The sequence below is a fragment of the Geospiza fortis genome, unplaced genomic scaffold, assembly GCF_000277835.1.
Source record: "Geospiza fortis unplaced genomic scaffold, GeoFor_1.0 scaffold16, whole genome shotgun sequence".
NCBI lineage: Eukaryota > Metazoa > Chordata > Aves > Passeriformes > Thraupidae > Geospiza > Geospiza fortis.
In genome coordinates, this window is record NW_005054302.1 from 10688484 (window position 1) to 10708283 (window position 19800).

A 19800-nucleotide genomic window follows, 5' to 3' on the forward strand; every position below is an offset into this window, starting at 1 on the left:
ATGACCAGAACATTACAACTGTGATCTTGGTTTTCTCCATGACAAACTCTTGCATTGACCATTACACATTTACAAGGTTTCAGTCTTCATTTGGTTGTTGTTGTTTAAAGCCGGAGAAGGCTTGCTCTTCTGGCCATCAGTTCCTCCTTTGGATGTGTCCTGGAAGAAAAGCCTTGGCATCCACAGTGACATTAAAATTCGCTTATATTCATTCCGAAAATTCTGATTAAGAAGACCATATATTATTGCATTAAGGCAGCTGTTGAAATAGGCCATTAAGTAACTTATAATGAATAGCCATTCAGGAACTTTTGGTGCCATTTCTGTAGGATCAATGGCTACAGCCAGTCCAATGAAGTTTAGAGGTGCCCAGCAAAAGGCAAAAATCACAAAAACAACAAACATGGTAAGAAAGTTTCTGAAGTCACTTGGCTTCAATCTTGGCTTTGTTTCTGACTTGACTCGTCTTCGAACTTGAAGCACTAAAACCCAAATTCGAAGGTAGCAGAAGCTGACAATGGTGATAGGGACAATGAAGTGAATGACCACCACAGCTATTGTATAGTAGGAGCTTGCAGTTTGGACAAACGTGCATGAATAGATGCGTGGATCGTACTTCAAAGAGCCAACAAAAAAATTTGGCACAGTTGCAATTACTGTTAATATCCAGACTAACGAGACATACAACATTGTATTCCAACAGCTGTACACTTTGTCATAGGCAAAACTATGACATATGTAGCAATATCTGTTTATTGCAATTGCAGTGATGTTGAAAATAGAGCCTATTACACTTAGTCCCATCACAAAACCACTGGCTTTACAGTGCGTTTCACCCAGTGTCCATCCATTGCGGAAAATAGCTAAGAGCACCAGTGGGTATGGATACAAGGCCACCACCAGATCAGCCAAAGCTAGGCTCACCACAAATGCGTTACCTGGAAGGAAAGAAAAATACAGAAGCGTAAGTCTGAAAGCAAGCATAGCTGTGAAGAAGAAAAAAAGTGCTTCATTATTTTGGATATCTGCAATGCTAAATTATTGGTGATGTCAGCAAGCAGCTGGTATATAGGACCGACAGGGAAATGATTTTACAATGTAACTTGGAGCACCACGGAAATATCTGCAGCAACAAGTTGTTTCAAGTCTGTTGGTAACTGGATTATATCCTCCTTGCTCTTTTTATCTTTAATAAACATAGCCATCAGTGAGCCGTTACATAAGCGCATGTTGAGTTGTTTAAGTGTAGCTAACTCCACGGCTGGATTGATAAAATGAAAAAGAAAAAAAAGTCTAAATTGTGCCAGGTAAGTAAGTCATTATGCCATTCTATCCTATCACTGGAATGCTAATGGGCTTCAGAAGCATAAAGGAGAAGGATATACAAAGACTAGGTCTATAGGTATTGGAAGGATGTATTGTTTTATGTATGCTCTAAATTGCTGCACAATATTCTGTAGAATAGATATTTTCTGCATGAATGGGCTACCCATACTGTAGTTATTTTCCTTTTGGATTGTCTAAGGAAGAGTGGATCATCTTCACCATCCTCTGCAGAAAGGCATATTTAATTATACAAAGAAAAGTTCCATGCATGCAAGAGGAAGTATTCATATTTTCTGATTATGATATTCAGGGAATATAGGTGATATAGGTGAGCACTATCTTCTCTCTTTATCCAGTGTCCTTTTCATCTGTTTGAAATTTCTGACAGTGTATCTAAGGGTATTTTTATAAAATAGTGAGATAGTAAACTATATTCCTGAAAAATGTTCTTTAGGAACTTCACTCTAGAAGATAGAGGTAGTAACTTTGAATTCTTGGCATTTAGGTAACATGAAATGTATATGGTTTATATGGTTTTGTATATGGCTTGCCCACTCTTCTTTCTTTCGTGGAAGTCGTTTACAGCATGAACTGATATGGAAAAATCCGAGCAATTAAAAAAATTGTGCATGGAACATAATCATTTTTTGGAAAGCGCAGTTAGGTGCTCCATTCTACATATTCTGAGCTTACTAGTCCTCAGCTAACAAGTTCTCCATGTCATATTAAGAATGGCATTCACTGGAAGTCGTAAAAGCAACAACCATGTATAAATATGCTCATCAAAAATGACGGATTTTCACATCTACTCTGTTTTCTCCACCTGCTTTACATCTGTAGCTTCTTGAATTAAGGAATGGGGAGCTGTCCTTCTCCCATACACTTTAGGGGACCACCATGCTCACCAGAATATGCACAACAGCAAGTAAACTTAATGGAAAGCAGGATTATCCATCTGTACCCTCAGAAACATAGCCCATCTCAAAAGCAGTGCTCAACTTATTTCAGATAGTTCCTTGTTATGCATTTAGTAGCCTGTTTCATATATTTTTAAAAGCTACACAAGTTTTTCCATAGCTGCAGCTGGATGATTTGTGAGGAAAGATTGAACAAATTAGGGAGATCATTGAGTGAGCCATGATAACTTCAAATGTTCCTATGATTGTAGTGATTCCAAGCAAGCTTCAGTCACAACAAGGAAGTTTCAAAATAGACACAGAGGAAAAAAATTAATGGCAAGAAGAAGGAAGTTGCTTTGAGTCTGCCACTGAAGATTGTAAGAAAATAGAAAACAAGGATTTGTCAGTACTGGCCTAAATAAAGCTGATCCCTTTGACCAGGAAGGATGAACTGACTATGAAGGCCTCTTGTAGCCATGTGGCAAACAGGACAAAAAACAAAACTAACGAAAGAACAAGGGCATCTTTATCAGAATATATTTACATCCTGACAACAAGAATTTATCTTATGTTTTTTCATCACAGTATCTGACATTAGAAGATAGAGAAGTCAGAAGTTGGAAGTCAGAAGAAAGGAAGGAAGAAAAAAAGACAGAAAAAGGGAGGAAAAAAGACTATTTTTTCTGATTTAGAATGCCTTTTGGAGAAAGAGAGAATTTAGTCTAGTGTGTTCACTAAGATTAATCTAAACTCTAAGGCCTTCCAGCATCAGCTTCTACCCAAAATGTAATTGCTCAGTTGAAATAGAGTGGGCATTGAGCTCTTTCAATCACATTTGGAAATAAACTGCAAAGTACATTTAGCAAGATATTTTCAAAGTTTTGAGCACAATTTAGGACTTCAGGAAAATTCCAGGTGCAATGAATAAATAGAGTGAGCAAGGAATTTGTCAAAAACTTAATTTACTAGTTTACAACTCAGAAGAAAAATGGTCCAATATCCATAAAGGCCTCAGGTGATATGTCACTTCTATGGCTTTTTACAGGGTTGAATGTTCCCACTGTGCACTTCAAAGTAAGCTCCAATGGTATTTTTCTGTCTTTGTGGATGACTATAGTATTAAGTTCAATGTTTATTACTGCAATGAATAATCTACAGATGTAGAGAGAAACTTTTCTAATTCAAAAAACATAAATAATTGACATTTTGAGAAATCAAAGATCTTAGACATTTTTTATGTGCTTGGAGAAAGTAAATGTTCCTTGACACACCTAAACCAGGGCTTTTAGAGTGGCCTAAATAACATTAATAATATAACTAAAGAGGTAACTTTTTGCTGCTTGTAACAAAATAGAAAGCACAGAATTTTCATCTAGCTGGAATGATCATTGCTTCTGGAATTAACTTGATTAACTTTCTTCTTAGATTTCAGTTTCATTAGAGAGAGAGGTATATTAATTTTTTCGCTGGAGTGGAAACACCCCTTAATTACAAGCAGTAGCTACTGAAAGCCATATGTCTTGCCAGGTATTCAAAAATATGCACATCTGTGTTGTTTTAAACACTGACAGTTCTATGCATAAAAAAGAAAATAAGTTCTGATATTGACTTTGGGTGCAACAGAACTAGATAGGTATTTCATGAAGCATTACTGCATACTGGTTTACTTACTACAACTAACAAGAGAAAGAGAGCTGTCACACCCTCTTGTAATCTTGATATGACTTGATGTTGTGGGAATTTACTTACAGAACAAACTTTTTGGTAAGGCCAAAACTTTAAAGAGCTAAGCATCTGCCTTCTGAAAAGACAACTGACTTTTAATTTCTCCACTAAAACCAGAAGCAATTGCAGTAAGCAACTATTTTTAAAGGTTTTTCTTCTCTCTTTGGTTTTAAACTGGTGAAAATGTTTAATTATATATCTTATATCATGGTGGGTTTTTTTAGTGTTTTTTTTTTTTTTTAGATAGTGTTTTGGTTGTTACACATTTGTTTAATAAGTTTTTATATGTTGCATACATACAACATATGAGAGACATCACCCTCTTCAATCTGTGGCATCAGGTGGAGCAGAGAATTAAGTTTTTCACACATTGACATTTGAATTCCCTGCGACAGTACAAGCCAAGACCTAGGGTAAGCTTTGATTTACTGAGACATGTTAATTTGGTATAATGTTCAACAGCGTGTTGCTAACAGAAGGTGTAACATAATGCTCCAAACAAATGCCAGATGGGGGTTTGTTTTCTTTGAATGTGACAGTTTAAAGGCAGTGATATGCTCTTTTGTAGTTATGTTTCATTATTTCAGATATTAGTGAGGTATACTGCAGACTTTGATACAAGGGAAAGGGACAGGCAATAGATTTCCACCAGAACAACATATTTTAGAGCCTTCCTGCCCTCCAGCAGATCAACACTCCCATCCAATCTGGTGTTGTCTGCAAGCAGACTGAGGGGGCAGTCAATCCTCTTGTCCAGATCACTGATAAAGATATTAAACAGGACTGGCCTGAAGAAGAATGCTGGACTCACAAGAACAAAAGCTCAGCATGTAAAAAGGACTTGGAGATTGTGGCTAAGTGACTTGCAGACTCCCGAACCAGAACAGAACTGTGTTCTTGGCCCCACATCTGCAGCTATGAATTAGTGCTGGAAGCTACATTTGCAGGAGGTGAATCTTAGGCTTATTAAGCAGATCTCTCAACTGTCAACACAGACGCAGATTTACTGAAAGGAGGTATCTAAATCGCACTGTTGTTTTTGAGATCATGATTTTACCATGCTTGGCAACTAGGCATAAATGTAACCCAAAACAAAACCTCTGCTTCTTCTCCCCTCTTCTTCTCCCTCTGGTTAAATATGGGAACACCAGTCCTCGCTGCGAGTTTGTTGCCCTGAGTTTGCCAATAGACGACAGGTGCAAAAGCGCCGTGCTGTTGTCGAAAGCTGAGTTAAAAGGCCTGAGGTTTGTAGTCCCTGGGCGCACAGTTTTGCTCGCCTGTGGCTCGCTCGGGTGCTGCTGGGGACGGTGGTGACCCTCTGTTGCCACCTAGTGCGGGAGCCACGGCAGAGACAGAGCATCGCATCCCCTAGCAGGGCAGCAGGAAAACGCCCCGGGCTTGCTCTTCCAAAGCAAAACGCTGATCGTTAATCAGATACTACATTTTCGGGGTGATTAATACTTTTCCGGGCTTCTGATACTTTCTGAGATTGCAGGAACTTTTCCACTACCGGGTATTTTTTTAGAAAGAAAAGGGGAAGCAGAAGTAGCAAGACAGGCTCTACTACTAGAAAATTTCACTGTTGCCTAGTAGTTAGGACACTTCCATGACAGAAGAACCCTTCTTTGAAAGAGTTGAGTTTATGTCTCCCATAGTCCCCAGAGAGTGCCCTACTCACCAGCCCTGCTGCTCTTCTGGGGTTAGCGTGCTTGTCCCTTTCTAGGTTATGTTCAAGAATTTCAGCCTAGAATCAGAATACACAGGTTACCACTTGTATTGTAGAGTGCTCTTTATCAGTATGCTCATCCAAAAAAAAGTTTAAAAATCCCTCTCATGATTTAACAGCAGGGAAACTGAGATAGGTGCAGGAACTCTCCAAGACACTGATTAGGAAGAACATTCCAGGTTCATGAACCTTGCTCTTACTTTTCTGCTAGATAATACCACCTCTGTTAGGCATCGTCTGGGAAAAGTGGCAGCACTGGTCCAGCTTTCTTCTCCCAAACAGCATCATAGTGGCATACTGATGCTGAGGGATGGAGCAAAGAGAAGAGCTAGAGCTATTAAATAAGGCTAGTTGTAGTTGTATTAAAAGCAAATAAAAGGGAATGGTTGCTGCACTAGGTAGTAAATCCTTAACAGATTTTGTAGATGAAAAAATTTTACTTGTGTTCAAGGGAAGACTGGAAAAGTACTTGTAAGAGTACTTATTTGAAGTTTACTTAACAGACATATCATACTAGATTTAGGAACTCCTCTGAGATGGAAGGAACCACAAGTTGTAATAATACAGAAGCATTGTGCAGGGTTGCTCTGTTCTCTTTTTCTCCTCAGTTCCTGCTTAAGCATCTACTGCTTAAGACAGAGTATGAGTCTAGCAATGCCTTGTTCTGTGCATCCAGCCATCTGAAACTGAGCTGCATTTTGCAGCAGGCTCAGGGGAGAAGATCCCTTTTATCCATGCCCTAACAGTGAAGTCAGGCCCTTGCCTTGAGGGTAATTTAGGATTGAAAAGGCCAATGTTGTTGCTGAGAGAATCATGTCTTGTAGAATCACCGAATGGTTTGAGTTGGAAGGGACCTCAGGTATCATCTTGTTCCAACCCCCTGCCATGGGCAGGGACACCTTCCACTGCATCAGGTTGCTCAATGCTCTACCTAGCCTGGCCCTGAACACTTCCAGGGTTTGGGCATCCATGTTTTCTCTGGGCAACCTGTGCCAGTGTCGCACCACCTTCCCAGTAAAGAATCTCTTACTAATAGCTAATCTAAGTCTACCCTCTTTAGTTTAAAACCTCCCCTTTTCCAGTTTACATGTCACAAGGGGAGTAAAGCCAAGACATTCACTCTGAGGCTAAGTGCCATGGCACCAGTGGCAGCCTAGCCTCAGAACCTCCAGCTGCTGAGCACAACCACTAAATAACAAAAAACCAGACTGTTTTTTCATGAAATAAGTCCTGTTTTCTATATCTGCCAGTACATATCAGCTTAATTTTCTTCTCTTGAAGTAATCACAGCTGTTGATTGCTTCAACCAAGAAAGAATAGGAAACCTACTTGTACAACTGCAAGTATGAAAACTCATTTACTGCTGACAAAGGGGCTAATATGAAAAGCTGTAAAATACAACAGGTGCAATCTAGTTAGATCCTATAAAGAGCTGGGCGACCTATAATTTTTAATAACTTTTTATTCAGTGTGTCAGCATTATATTGCATGTCAAAAAAATAAAAGTGAAATATGTAGCATTTTATAAGATGTTGCTTTGTTAAAGAAACAAACAAAAACCCTACCCCAAAACTTGTTCAAGCTCAACTATAAAAGACTGAAATGTGGAACCAAACAAAGGAAGAATATTTCACTTATAAAAACTCTGGGAAAAAACTTCATTATGCCCTGACAGATTTTAATTTATATTGTGTGAAACAATAGTTCATTCCATCACCTTTATTATTACTTTCATCTTTGCTACTGTATCTAAACTATAGTTGTGTCAAAGGAAATTATGTTGGTATTTTTCTTTATTACTGCAAGAAAACATTGCTCAAGTCCTTAGAATAACTTAACTTCCACCTTCTTTTATAAAAAAAGACAGGAAATTGAAAAATGAAAATAATTTTGTTCAAACTAAGACCATGTTTTGTTTTGTTAAGCTGTTTGGTTTGTGTTTTGTTCTATTTTAATATTTGCTAGCAGATCAGTTGAATTTAAAAAAACCCAAACAAACCAACAAATCTCAGACATGAAATAGGTCTATTTTAAAATATAAGGCTTAAGATTACTGAAGATACTCAGGCTATCAGGCTGGTATATGAAGTGAATAAAACTAGGGACTATTGGAGACTGTGGGGCACAATCACGACCAATTTGCCAAGAGATTTGATTAGCCATGATAAGGTGCATCTTGTAGTTTAGCCCTTCAGACCAATAAACAGCCCAGAACTTTTTGACCAGTGTAGAAGTTGGGATCTCCACTTAGAGAACCAAAGTCATGCAAGTGGCAATTTCCTCAGTGCTTTGCTCAACTGCTCTCTAGGGCTGCAGGTGGAGGACTTGCAGCCTGTGACAGCTACCGAGACAAGTATGTGCAAAGCGTGTACATGTCAACAGGTTCCATCTGCTAAAAGAAACCAAGTCTAAGCCCATTACTCCTTCTGTGTACTTTTGGGCGTTCCTGTGTTAAAACTCCCAGACATGGTGGAGGATTCTGGATTTTTATAAAATAGGATCTTATACACTGCAGTAAATAGAGTACACGGGAACATCTAATTGGAAAACACTTATATTGACAGGTTGCCTATGATTCTAAACAACCTATGGAGTCCCTTCTTTATAATTTTCTTTTCTTCTCTTGTTTCCTGTTTCACCAAGGAAGAAAATAGATGATACTTGACAAAAATGGCCATTATAACCTTTCAGTAAGGAAAAGTCTTACCCTTTCTGTTCTGAGCTTTTGGAAGGCCTCATTACTGTACATGCATAGGGAGATGAATGTCTTCAGAAGCTGTTGTCAGTCTCTGCCATCTGCTTCTTTTGGAAACAAGGTCTTAAAGCAAAGTACAGTGACATGATTCATCTTATAATGATACTCATAGGTTTGTAAACAGCATGTGAACAGATGAATAAATAAAATGCTTTTAAAGAAGATGATTGTGTATTCTCTTCTGAAGTATTAGCTGCTTTGTGTTCCAACTCAATACAGACAAAGTGTGTAATGATCATTTGCTGAATCAAGGTCTTTTCTGAGAGCCAGTAGAAGCCTTGAAAAATGACAAGACAACAACTCTGCTGTGGCTGCGCCTGCAAGTCATGATATTGTTGAGATAGGTAAATGAGGGGTGATAGGCATGCAACCGGTATAGCCATAGAACTACGAAAGCTGGAACTGATCTCTGGAGTTCATCTAGTCCAACCCTCCCATTCAAAAAGGGATAAACTATAGTGGGTTGTTCAGGGCCATGTCCAGTCAGCCTTTCACTGTCTACAGCCACAGAGACTCAACAACCTCTCAGGGTGACCTGTTCCAGTAAGGAATCAGTGTACAGGATATTTTCCCTTTTCACTAGGGAATAGAGGCAAGATGCTGTCAATTTTGTGACAGATGAGGGGTCTACTTGATCTACTAAATATCAGAGGGTACTTAAGATCATACCTGTTACTATGCATGCAGAGACCAGACATGGTCATTAACAATGAGCTAGACTTGCTTGGCCAGAAGAAGAGGCCCCAGTGCAGATTAGAATAGATGGGGCTTTGTTTTTCTTATACTTCTGCCTTTGGATTCTTTGTGACAGCAGAACTTTTTGAACAATCTTTGATTGGACAAAATAGTCTGAGCCAAACAGAGAACCTGGGTCAAGAAACATTTCCAGACCAGTAAATCTACAGACCAGTAAGGGTACAGAACTCTGTGGGGGTGGAGCGTGGAGTCTGGTAAAGTCTGCACAGAAAGAGGCAGGAGGCACCAGCTCCTAGCAAAATCGTTTTCAGAAAGCAATTCCCACTGGCTTTAGCAAGGCTAGAATGCTCCTCCTTATCTAGATACTCACCTACTAGGTTAGAAGGATCTAAACTAGATTCTGCAGAATCCTATTCCACATGCTGCTCTGATGACCTTTGAGCGCTGTGAACTGAGTGCAACCAGCCCTTCAGACTAGCTCCTTGTGGCAGTTCTAGTTCAGCCCAGTGAGTGACCTGGTGGCCTGTGACCCAGAAACACTGCTGTGGGCAACTTCTGTCTGCCTAACCTACTGAGTCACACCTCTTTTACTCCATGAATACACTTGCAAACTGGAGCAAACCAATATAGCTTTTACTAAACTGAGCTCAAATGGAAATTACTATATTATATATATAAACTACATGTAAATCACTACATTATATATATAAACTACATGAGAATGTTTGAGAGTGTTTGAAGGTCACCTGCTTCACTATTGTGTTTGCTCTCCATGAGCAGAGCAGATATTCTTGCTTCATCTTTAACCAGGAAGCTGGCTGTACAGCAAGTTTTACAGTCTTTATGGTCCTAGCATACCAGGTGTTTCACAAGAGTGACTAAAGAAGTTTGTATTGTTTTTAGATTATCCAACCAAACTCATAATTACAAGACCTCAAATTAGTTAGCTTTTCTTCTACTTTGAAACAACAGATGTCCAGTGCTGCAATTGGACTCTGGATTGTGTAGCTGAGGTTTCATACCCAGCACCAAAATCATAGGGAAAATCTTATAAACTCTTTCAACCCACTTACAGATAAATAACTTTTTCTAGGCAAATCAATATTGTTACACCATCCTTTTACAAACCCTGCCTCAACATCTGATTAATATTTTCTATATTTTGCTTCTAATGACTGCAAAGGGAAGAATAAATAAGAATAAAAGAAGAATAAAAAAGAAAGGAAAGTCTTGCTTAACATGAAAACTGATTCAGAAAGTAATCTTTTGTCCACGGGCTCTAACCCCACCTGTGAATCTAATAACAATTAATTTTGCAGTTGCTTTAAAAATATCTCAGGAAGACTCCTTGTCCTTGAGTAGGAGTGCTCTAAATTTCCACAGCACAACACTCACTTTCTGACATTATATTTTACGCCAGTAAAACACCTGGAGTATAATGGTGTGCAATTTGACCTGTGGCAGGGAAGTTTGAATTTTAAATATTCTTTCTGTCATGACCACTAACGTAACAAGACAAAGGCATACAAAGATACCAGTCCCCTATTAATCAAAATTTTTTCCTCTCTAACAATCCAAAAATTACACCCTGTGCATTCCGGTGAGTAACAACTGATTTCAAGCAAGCTGGTTGGAATGTTTAGTCTCTTGATTATATTCACAAGACTCTTAAGAACCTGAAGTGGCAGTTCACAGAAAGGAGGGTTGGACAATTCCCAGTTGGCACATAGTGGCTATGCCATTTGCATGTCTTGAAGAAAAGCAGCATGTTTTAATATAACAGCCTTTTATTTCTCAGTAGAAAATCTGATTAGAGTTGACTGCTTTTAAAAACATATTTTAAAAGTCCTAAGGATCACAACTCCAATGAATTTTACCATGGACAAGATCTGCACAGAATGGACACCTTGAATAGATACTTTTTTCATTAAACTGTGGGGATAATATTTAAAAAGTAGGTTATTTTTACTTGAATAAAAAATTAGCGCATAAAAATGGTAAGTTTCATTATTATTACATATATTCATAGGTGACAGCCTTCACACAAAAGGTTCTTTTCCCTATTTGCACTCAAATGAAATGCTGTGTACACTTGAATTATTTGGAAAAATTGAACTGATTTTAGAATGAGAGGACACTGAGAATTTTGGGCAGCATTGGAGCAAATCATAGAGACCTGAGGATGCTGCTTGTTGGTTCCTGTCTTCTTTGCAGTGATATATTTTACAATTTGCTGCTAGTTCTAAACTTACAATTAGTTAACATAATTATATTTACAAGGGCTGACATACCAAGGATATTTTTCTTGTTAGTCAGACTGTTAGTTCTGGGAGCTGCATGTGCTATCTTCTGACAGCAATTATTGCCTACGTTGAGCAAATACGGCAATATAAACCAACAGGTAAGCAGCTGTTGTTCTATAGCAAAAAAAAGACAGTAAAAATGGAACTATCATATAAATTATTATCATCTTCATAAGGTATTTAAACATTGAAACTGATCCAAGTCCATAAAACACAGCTGAAAAAATTAGTAAGTCTGTCAGAAGGGTTATGTTTTTTCTGCAAGACATAATTTGAGCAGCATTTATTAAACAGTGTAATCAAATACCTCTACAATTAATAAATAATTACAAAAAGAATCCTAACAGTCAGGATTCTAGTAATTTGATGAACGTGCTTAAGGTGCTTTTATTTGTTTTCATGTCAAAATGCAGCTGTCCCATATGAAGCTGAAATGCCAGGAAAATGCTGACTCTGATATATCTCAGTCCTTATCAGTATAGAGATCAAAAGTAAAACAGAAGATTCTAAAGCAGCTACTGTTGTTAGGGAGGACGCACCACAGTGTTGCACCCACAGTGATTTAGCCATGTTTCTGTGGGATTTTGCTGTCAGGAAATCTGTTCTACACCCATATCAAGGTGGAAGGTTAAAAAGCAGAACAACTGCTTGGATTCATTTTTAGGAAGATGAAAATTGTGATAGCATTAGTATTCCTTTCTGCAAATGAAAAAATGGTTTTATCAGCTCAGGAAAGCATGGCTGGTTTCATATGTATTCCTGGGAACAAGGCAATGTACTGGCCGGTTTATGTCAAGGTACCAATATGCACTTGTAAAGGATAACTTCTAAGAAGCCAAAATCTGAAGCATATCTGAAGGTAGTGGTACTCATAATAGATCTGAATTGGAGTCGGAGTAGAATTTACTCCTAGAGGGAGAGAACAGGTTGTCACCGATTTAATAGAAAGAGAGTAGTCTCCTATAACATCCTCAACACAATGATTAAAGCAATCTGGTGAATATATATCTGCTAAGAATAGATGAAAAAATTAGTCTTTTAAACTGAGTTGTCCTAGTGCTCTGTGGGGAGGTTTGGTCTCTTAGCTCTGGCTGATTGTGCCAAAGAGCACCATGAATCCTTGAATTGCTTCTGCTGGTCCATCCAAGAATAGAGCTTTACTGCAGAGAGGTCATTCCTCATGCAGTCAGTGTGTCTTGCAAAAGGAATGTCAGTCCAGAGTCCAGGAGAGAGCTGGCAGGAAAGGGAGTGCTCCTAAGACCCATTGGAACTGCCACAATACAGCTGCTAAGAGCTTCTTCTAATTTCCTGTATCTTAGAGTATGTTTGCATTGGTTATATCAAGGAGATGAAAGAAACTTATTCATACTCTGGGCTGAAAAAAAAAAAAAAAGCAAAAGCTGTGTGACTGTGTTAGACTAGGCCTTAAGGGGAGCCTGAATACAGTGTTGCAGGAAAAGCATCACACTAACAGCATCCTTTGGTTTTCCTTCCCTTGAAACATGGGTAGAGTGGACTTGTGCCACATGAAATACACAACATAAATACACCCTTAGATTCTTCCTCACAAGTTCAGGAAAACATACTTCTGCAGCTCAAATAAATCTCCTTATCATTCTATTTCCTATAAAGATAAGCATACAAATAGCTCCACTTATTAAGTGGAATGGGATTTAATATTACATTCCAAAAGAAAAGTATCTTGGACCTGATCTTGGCAATAAACTTCTTTTTTGCTTATCAACAAATGGATTACCATACAGGATAAAAGTAAATGGTAATTCAGAACAATGATAACTTGGCAATACATTATTGCCTTATTGCCATTATTTTATGACCTTTCTGTACTCTTAAATACGTCTTTCAATCTCTTTAGGATCATAATTACCTTACAAACTTTCTATTTCTGAAATAATTTAAAATTCTGTATCCTTCAGATTTTTTCTCTTCTAAAACAATCTTAGATTTCCACTTTTCACTTTTTTCTAAATTTACCTGCAAGATTCACCTCCTTTGTTAAAGAAATTTTCTTATTTTGCAAATTAATAATACTGGCTTTTCACTTTGCTCTTCTACTTTTGGATTTACTTAGATGTTAACAAAGTTCAGAGTTATTATTTCATAAGTAACTTTGAAGACTTATTTTCTCATTTGGTTACTGTTTGAACCAAGCCTCACAGAAAAGAGGATGGAATTGGTGATGAACCAATTCTGTTTCCTCTCCAAGAAGAGAATAGAAGTATAATTAGAATTATGAGATGAGTCACGGGCACATGCCTGAATAGTTCTAGAAGTTATATGGAAAGATTTGGAGTCTTGATCATTTGGGGTATTTTATGGGAAGAGGTTTCATATCTTCATGGACAGACTTCACCTAAGCATATGGGATACCAGCTTGCAATCCAAGCTGGCAGAATGAATAAAAAGAACTTGAAGTTGAGAGATGGGAAGAGAGCTTGAGAAGAAACCACATAGTTTCTTCATTTAACACCCAGGGCAAGGGAATTTTGGCTTCAGGAAGGTGGTGGCAAAAAATACAGAAAACAGGAGCTCAAACATTGCAGAGTTCAACTGGAGTGGTAATATAAAAAGCAGTAGAGTCAGTTAAAGGGTGCCAGGAACCCATGCAATAAAATAGGGGATCCAAAACCAGTGAGAAATAAAATTTTATGGAAACAATTCTGTTAGAATGGAATTGCACCAGTGATCAGAGAAGAGAAATACCAACCAAAAGGTCTATTGTCTTCATAGAAGAAAGAGAATGAAGAGAGAGAGAGAGAGAGAGAGAGAGAGAGAGAGGGAGAGACTAGAGAGGATATCCTGGTAAAAGACAAAGTTAGAAGGGGGAAGAGGTGCAAAGACAATGTGCAGTGAAGAATGCAGAAACCTGAAATTGGATGAGAGCACCTTCCTTTTAGGAGGAAAACATTAATGAAGCCAATTTAACAATGCAGGTCCTCATATGTAAAGGGGAAAATAAGCACAGAAATGGCAGCTGAGTTCTGGACATACACCCAGCAGATTTCTTCAATTCAGAGTCTATTTCCCAATATATCCCAGCCTTTGTTTTCATAAAGAACAAAGACATCCCTGAAGAGCCTGCCATAGAAAATAAGGTTGTATTGAAAGTAGATGAGATTATTTTGGTTAAATTAAATACAAGAATAAACAAAGCAGACATAGCTAAGAAGGGGGCTTGCACATTTTGATAAATAAAAGAAGCTAATTAGGAAAGTGAAATCAGCTGTATTGAGGAGCTTAGGGATTTGAATGTAGAAGAAGTTGGGCATTTCTTCATATTAAAGGTACAAAAATATTCTGTTACTTGTGTCCAAAAGAGGGAAAAATATAAGAAAAAGTTCCAGATCTAGATGGAGAAGAAGTTGTCTCAGTAAGGACAAGAAATGAGGCTAGAAGTAAAAGATATGTCCACTGAGAAAACTGCTAGAGAGAGCAAGAATTGATAAAATGGAAACTAACCCCCTAAACTACTTTGACTTCACAAAAACTTCTAAACTTATTAAAATGCCCTTTCAGCACACTGAAAAAGAGGAAAGGAAAGACAAGTTACTGGGGGAGGGGAACCCTGAAAATTGATTTAATATGGCCCCTGGTTTGAAGAAAGATTGCACTAGACCTTTTAATAAGGACAAAAATTGTGGGTTTGGGGACAAAGCAGGATGACAGGTGAGGAATCAGCATATCTACACTACAATGAAGGGAAAATATCAGAAAGATTGAATATTCTTGACGGCAGGAATTTTTTAACATCTGTTATCTCAGAGATAGTGTTGTGTTCTGAAAGTATTGAGAGCTACATGTGTGACCTGTAAAAAGGGGCTGAAATGTTCTCTAGTCCTCCCTGCCAGTAGGGAAGTGCAGATTTCTCTCAGGCTTGAGTGATTTGATTTCTCTCAGAGCTTGGCTCCCACATGCATCCCAAAGAGCAGTGTTGCCATGACTCACATGCAGCTGTGGTGCTCTCACACTTTACTACCCATTTCCTCCTCCTTTGCTATGGTGCTGCACAAATGCTGTTTCATTTTGCATGAATGGTGCTTGCAGCAAGTCAGAAAAGCAATTAGTCAGGGAGTAATAAGAACAGCAAACCAGTGTTGCCACCTCTGGAAGTTTAATTTGTCTACTATAGAGTATGTGTTAACATGTCACCTGTATTCAAGGTGGGAAATCATTGAAAAGGAAGAATGAATTGAGAACTATTTGGGTTCTTAATCTCAGTTCTAGCCAAAACTGGAGAGACAAACTTGGAGGGATAGGAAAATTAAAGATGCATGTATAGAGAAATGGAATAAAATCAATGTGAGCTTATACAAAGTGGCTGTACCAACCAAAGTGATCATCTTTATTTAATAAAAGCTGGACTTGGACTTTCTGGATCTGGGAGCTTGCTCTAAACAAATCTAGCCTTGGAATCACCAGGGTACCACTTACAGTCTGTTGCTACCACTTCCTAGACAATGATGAAAGAGAATTGTTGGACCGGAGGGAGATAACTTACATTGAACTAATTTTGTCTGTTTCAGAAGTATTACATCACAAAACACAAAGAGAACTAATGAAATTTTGTGATAATACAAAGTTGAGAGCCTACTGATACATGGACATGCCAAGATCTTTTTTTGCTTGAGGACTAAAGGACCAGAAAGTGGATAGAGTATAATAACATGAGATATGAGGTCAGGCACTGAAGGAATAATTGTGTAACAAAAGAAAAAGAAGAGCTGCATCAGCAAGTGACTGCACCAAGAACAGTCACCCATATTATGCTACCACATAAAAGGAAAATGTGTCTTCAAGGCATGCCAGGTCCATTTTGTCTATCCAGGAAAGGACAGAGCAGAATAAAATGTTAATATTTTCTTGAGAGTATTGGTGGTACTTCATCTGCATTACTGTGAATTGGTCAGTTTTCTGTTTAAGACAGATTAATTTAGTTTGAAAAGGCCTAAAACCCCCAGGAAAATTAGGAACTTAGTTACTTAGAGGAAACAAAAGTATTTGACTTGTCTACTATGGGGAAAAAAAAAGGTTGAGGGGTAAACATTTGTTTACTTCCCATTAATATTGCACAAGAGTTCTCAACCGGTGGAGAAACAATCCATTCAATTTAAATGACAATTGTAATTCTAAAAATAAAGATATCCACTTTAAGTAAGCAACTAATAATTACAAAGTTAAAATAAAGTAAAAATTAGTTTGAATCATGGTAAGAGATAGAAAACCTTTATTCTAAGTCTTGGGTTCAATGAACTTTTGGAATGTTGGAGCTATGTTTCCATCAATTTCTTAGCATTGAGCACCTTTAAGGAGAATGTGAGAGAGAATATGAAAGCCAAACACATCCAGTCCCAGGGCTAAGAATTCTGTGGATCCAGGGTTCAAGAAGTAAGGAGTACAAAGTACTCCTTCTGTGGATCCAGGGTTCAAGAAGTAAGGAGATCCATCAGAGTTGGATCTCATGATCTGCTCATCAAAATATGTTCTTGTCAGTGTCACTGCTGGTATTAAAGGACAATTTTTCCAAGTGGTTTCAGAAACAGGTTTCTCCACTGTCGTTTTGTAAGAGATGGATTCCATCACAGGAAAAAACTACCCTGTATTCCAGTGGACAGGAAAAATAATAGTGGAGGAATAAAGGAGGGAAAGAGAACTAGTGTGGCCAAAGAGATGAAGAATAACTGAAAACAGCATTTAACAACGGAGATAACTTACCTTCAGCTGTATCACAGAAATGTGGAGTGAAGGCTATGGAAAGAGCATGGAAAAATACTACAAGACTTGCTTATATTGCTGAACAAGTTTATTTAGTAGATGGATAAGTACCAATATTATAATCCTACATGCAGGATTGTTTATTTTGTACAGATGACCACATGAGAAGCATTGTCCATCTCATGTGGTCACATACACATTAGAGAGAACTAAACATGCGAATACACCGATGCTCTTACAGGTAAAAGAAACATGAATTTTGATTTAATTTGTGTTGCAACAGCACCTTGCTATTCAAATGGAAATGAGAGTCTCACTGTGCTGTGTTAGCTGATATATATAGAAAGGAAAATAGTGGAGAGGGTGAGGAGGGCTGACAAAATGCACTAAAAATACCACTTTCCACTAATGCATTCTTTGGCAATGCACCAAGGTTAGTATTAATATTCTGCCAAAAGTCAAAGGGTCCCAAGTCCTCATTACTATTTGAAATGATATTGAGTTAATGTGCCTAGTTCTCACTTCTCACTGATTTTATGCTGGCCTTAGGACCAATGAAGTATAAATGGTTTGCTTTATCTCTGTCCTCTGGGAGATGCCTTGCTGGTTCCCACTTTCTAGAGTGCTTCCTACCAGGTTCTTACCCCCGCCCATAATGTTACATTTATCGCTACAGCTATACAAAAGTATCTTTAAGGTTCTTAAAAGCATCTAGTGGCTTTGATTTACTTGATACACTTTCGGGATACTTGATCACCCAGCAGTGGTTGTTGAGCTCATGTAAACTTTAACACTTCAGAAGTTCAGCAATATAAAAGCTGCCGTCAACCGGGCATGTTTAATTGCAGGCACACAAAATCAATAATTGTTTCTGAAAATTCAGAACACATTTGACATTTCAAATAGAAAGGCAAGCTGATTTAATTTTATTATTTCCACATACGAAGTTTTATTTAATTTTGTAGTGTGTTAGATGAAATTGCTCTCTTCCCAAATTAGAACTGATAAAAGCATTAATTTCTGTAAATTAAATCACTTTCAGAGATCAGAAGTTGCTCAGCCTCTCATAGAAAGACTGGGCGCAGTTATGTAAGACAAGCATGTTGATTCATACCAATTATGCTATGCATTACTTGGAAAAGTCTTCACAGATTTTCCCCAAAACCAAATTTAAATGTGGGAAAGAGGCTGCTGTGTGATCTGAAACAATCATTCTGTTGTAAAGCTGGCAAAATTCCCATGTTTGAGGAGTGAATGAACAATATCCAGAAACACCAATCCTATCTATTCTTTATTCTTCTCCTGCTCTCCATTCTTGCACCTCCCATTATATAACAGCATTAGAATAGATTTACTTTTGGTCATGCTTTAATTTTAAGGACAGTGATGCATAACTACATTGTTTCCAGTTATCAAATCTCTCTGTGAGGTCTAGAACAGACTAGTGTTGATAAATCCTGGAAAAACTGCTAGACCTGTATTGCTTTCTGAAAGCATGATTACTTCTTGTGCCACAGAAGTAGGCAGAGCTGGTTAATTTATTCCTTATACACCCGTGACTTATTTGAAGTACCAAACTCTCATACAAGAAAAATCTCTCACTAACTTCTTCAAAGGGAACTGAGTGCTCATGATGTATAGATCTTCCTTTTTCCTTCGATCATCTAGATGTCTTCCTGTCATAACCATTCCCCTAACTTCATCTTTTTCTTCTCTGACAAGGTCTAACTCCTTTCATGCTGTTTTTCCTCACCATTTCACTTTCTACTGCATTCACTTCCCTTGCAGGTACAAACACATAGGTTTTTTTTTTTTTTTTTTTTTTAAGACTAGAAACCTGCAAGTCCACCTGCTTTTCCACCTTTCTTTGTCAGAGGCTAAGGGCTCCTTTCCCATCCCCTCTATCACTCCACCCACACACCCACATCAGTTTCCAGTCCTCTTCCACTCTGCTTCCTCCCTAAGAAATTTTTCCTGAAAAGACTTCTGCAGACATTTACCAAACTATGCCCTTTCAGTTACACCTCCAAGAGTCCTCTCCCCCGATGTAAAACTAAGAACTGCCAATTTAAAAGGTATTTAACCTAATGAAGATTATGCAGAAAGATTTCCCTGCTGTTTTTCACAGTACTTATCAAAGATAAAGAGATCTTTGGGACAGGGTCAGTGACATCACATTAAGGATTATCCTAGAAGGAGATCAATTAGCAGGTATTTGAACTAGGTAAGACGACTATGTTTGGGGGATTTTTTGTTTTGTGGTGTTGTTTTTGGTTTTGTTTTTTTTTTTTTCTGCGGGGGGCGGTTGGATTTTTCCCCCAACAGTCCCAGGGTGCCACAGAGAACTTTGATCACTATCTTGAAACTTACTCTTCCAGGCATCACTCTCTTCAAGTCCAAACTTCCCTTTGCTGTTATTTGGGTGAAGGGAACGTTTCAGAAGACAGTCCCTCTGTTCCCCCCGCTGGACGGGATTTGGTGCCTCGGGCCGGCCGCCCCTCCAGCGAGAGCCCTGCTCCCTAGGCACTTCCTGCCCCCGGAGCCCAGGCACGAACCCCTCGGGTACTCGCCTTCCCCCGGCGCCGAGGGGGCCGGTAGAGCGCCGGTGAGTCACGGCGGGTCCCGCGGGACTCCGTG

General features: G+C 38.4%; 1 protein-coding gene across 1 annotated transcript in view; it reads right to left on the reverse strand.

The window, feature by feature from the left end:
• MTNR1B (melatonin receptor 1B) overlaps positions 1–19800 on the reverse strand; it is a 21588-nt gene that overhangs the window by 84 nt on the left and 1704 nt on the right. Inside the window, exon 2 of the mRNA XM_005417819.2 lies at positions 1–938. This exon is cut by the window's left edge and continues 84 nt beyond it. Within this exon, the coding sequence (XP_005417876.2) occupies positions 70–804 (735 nt within the window). The 5' untranslated portion in view covers positions 805–938 and the 3' untranslated portion in view covers positions 1–69. The remainder of the gene's footprint in view (positions 939–19800) is intronic.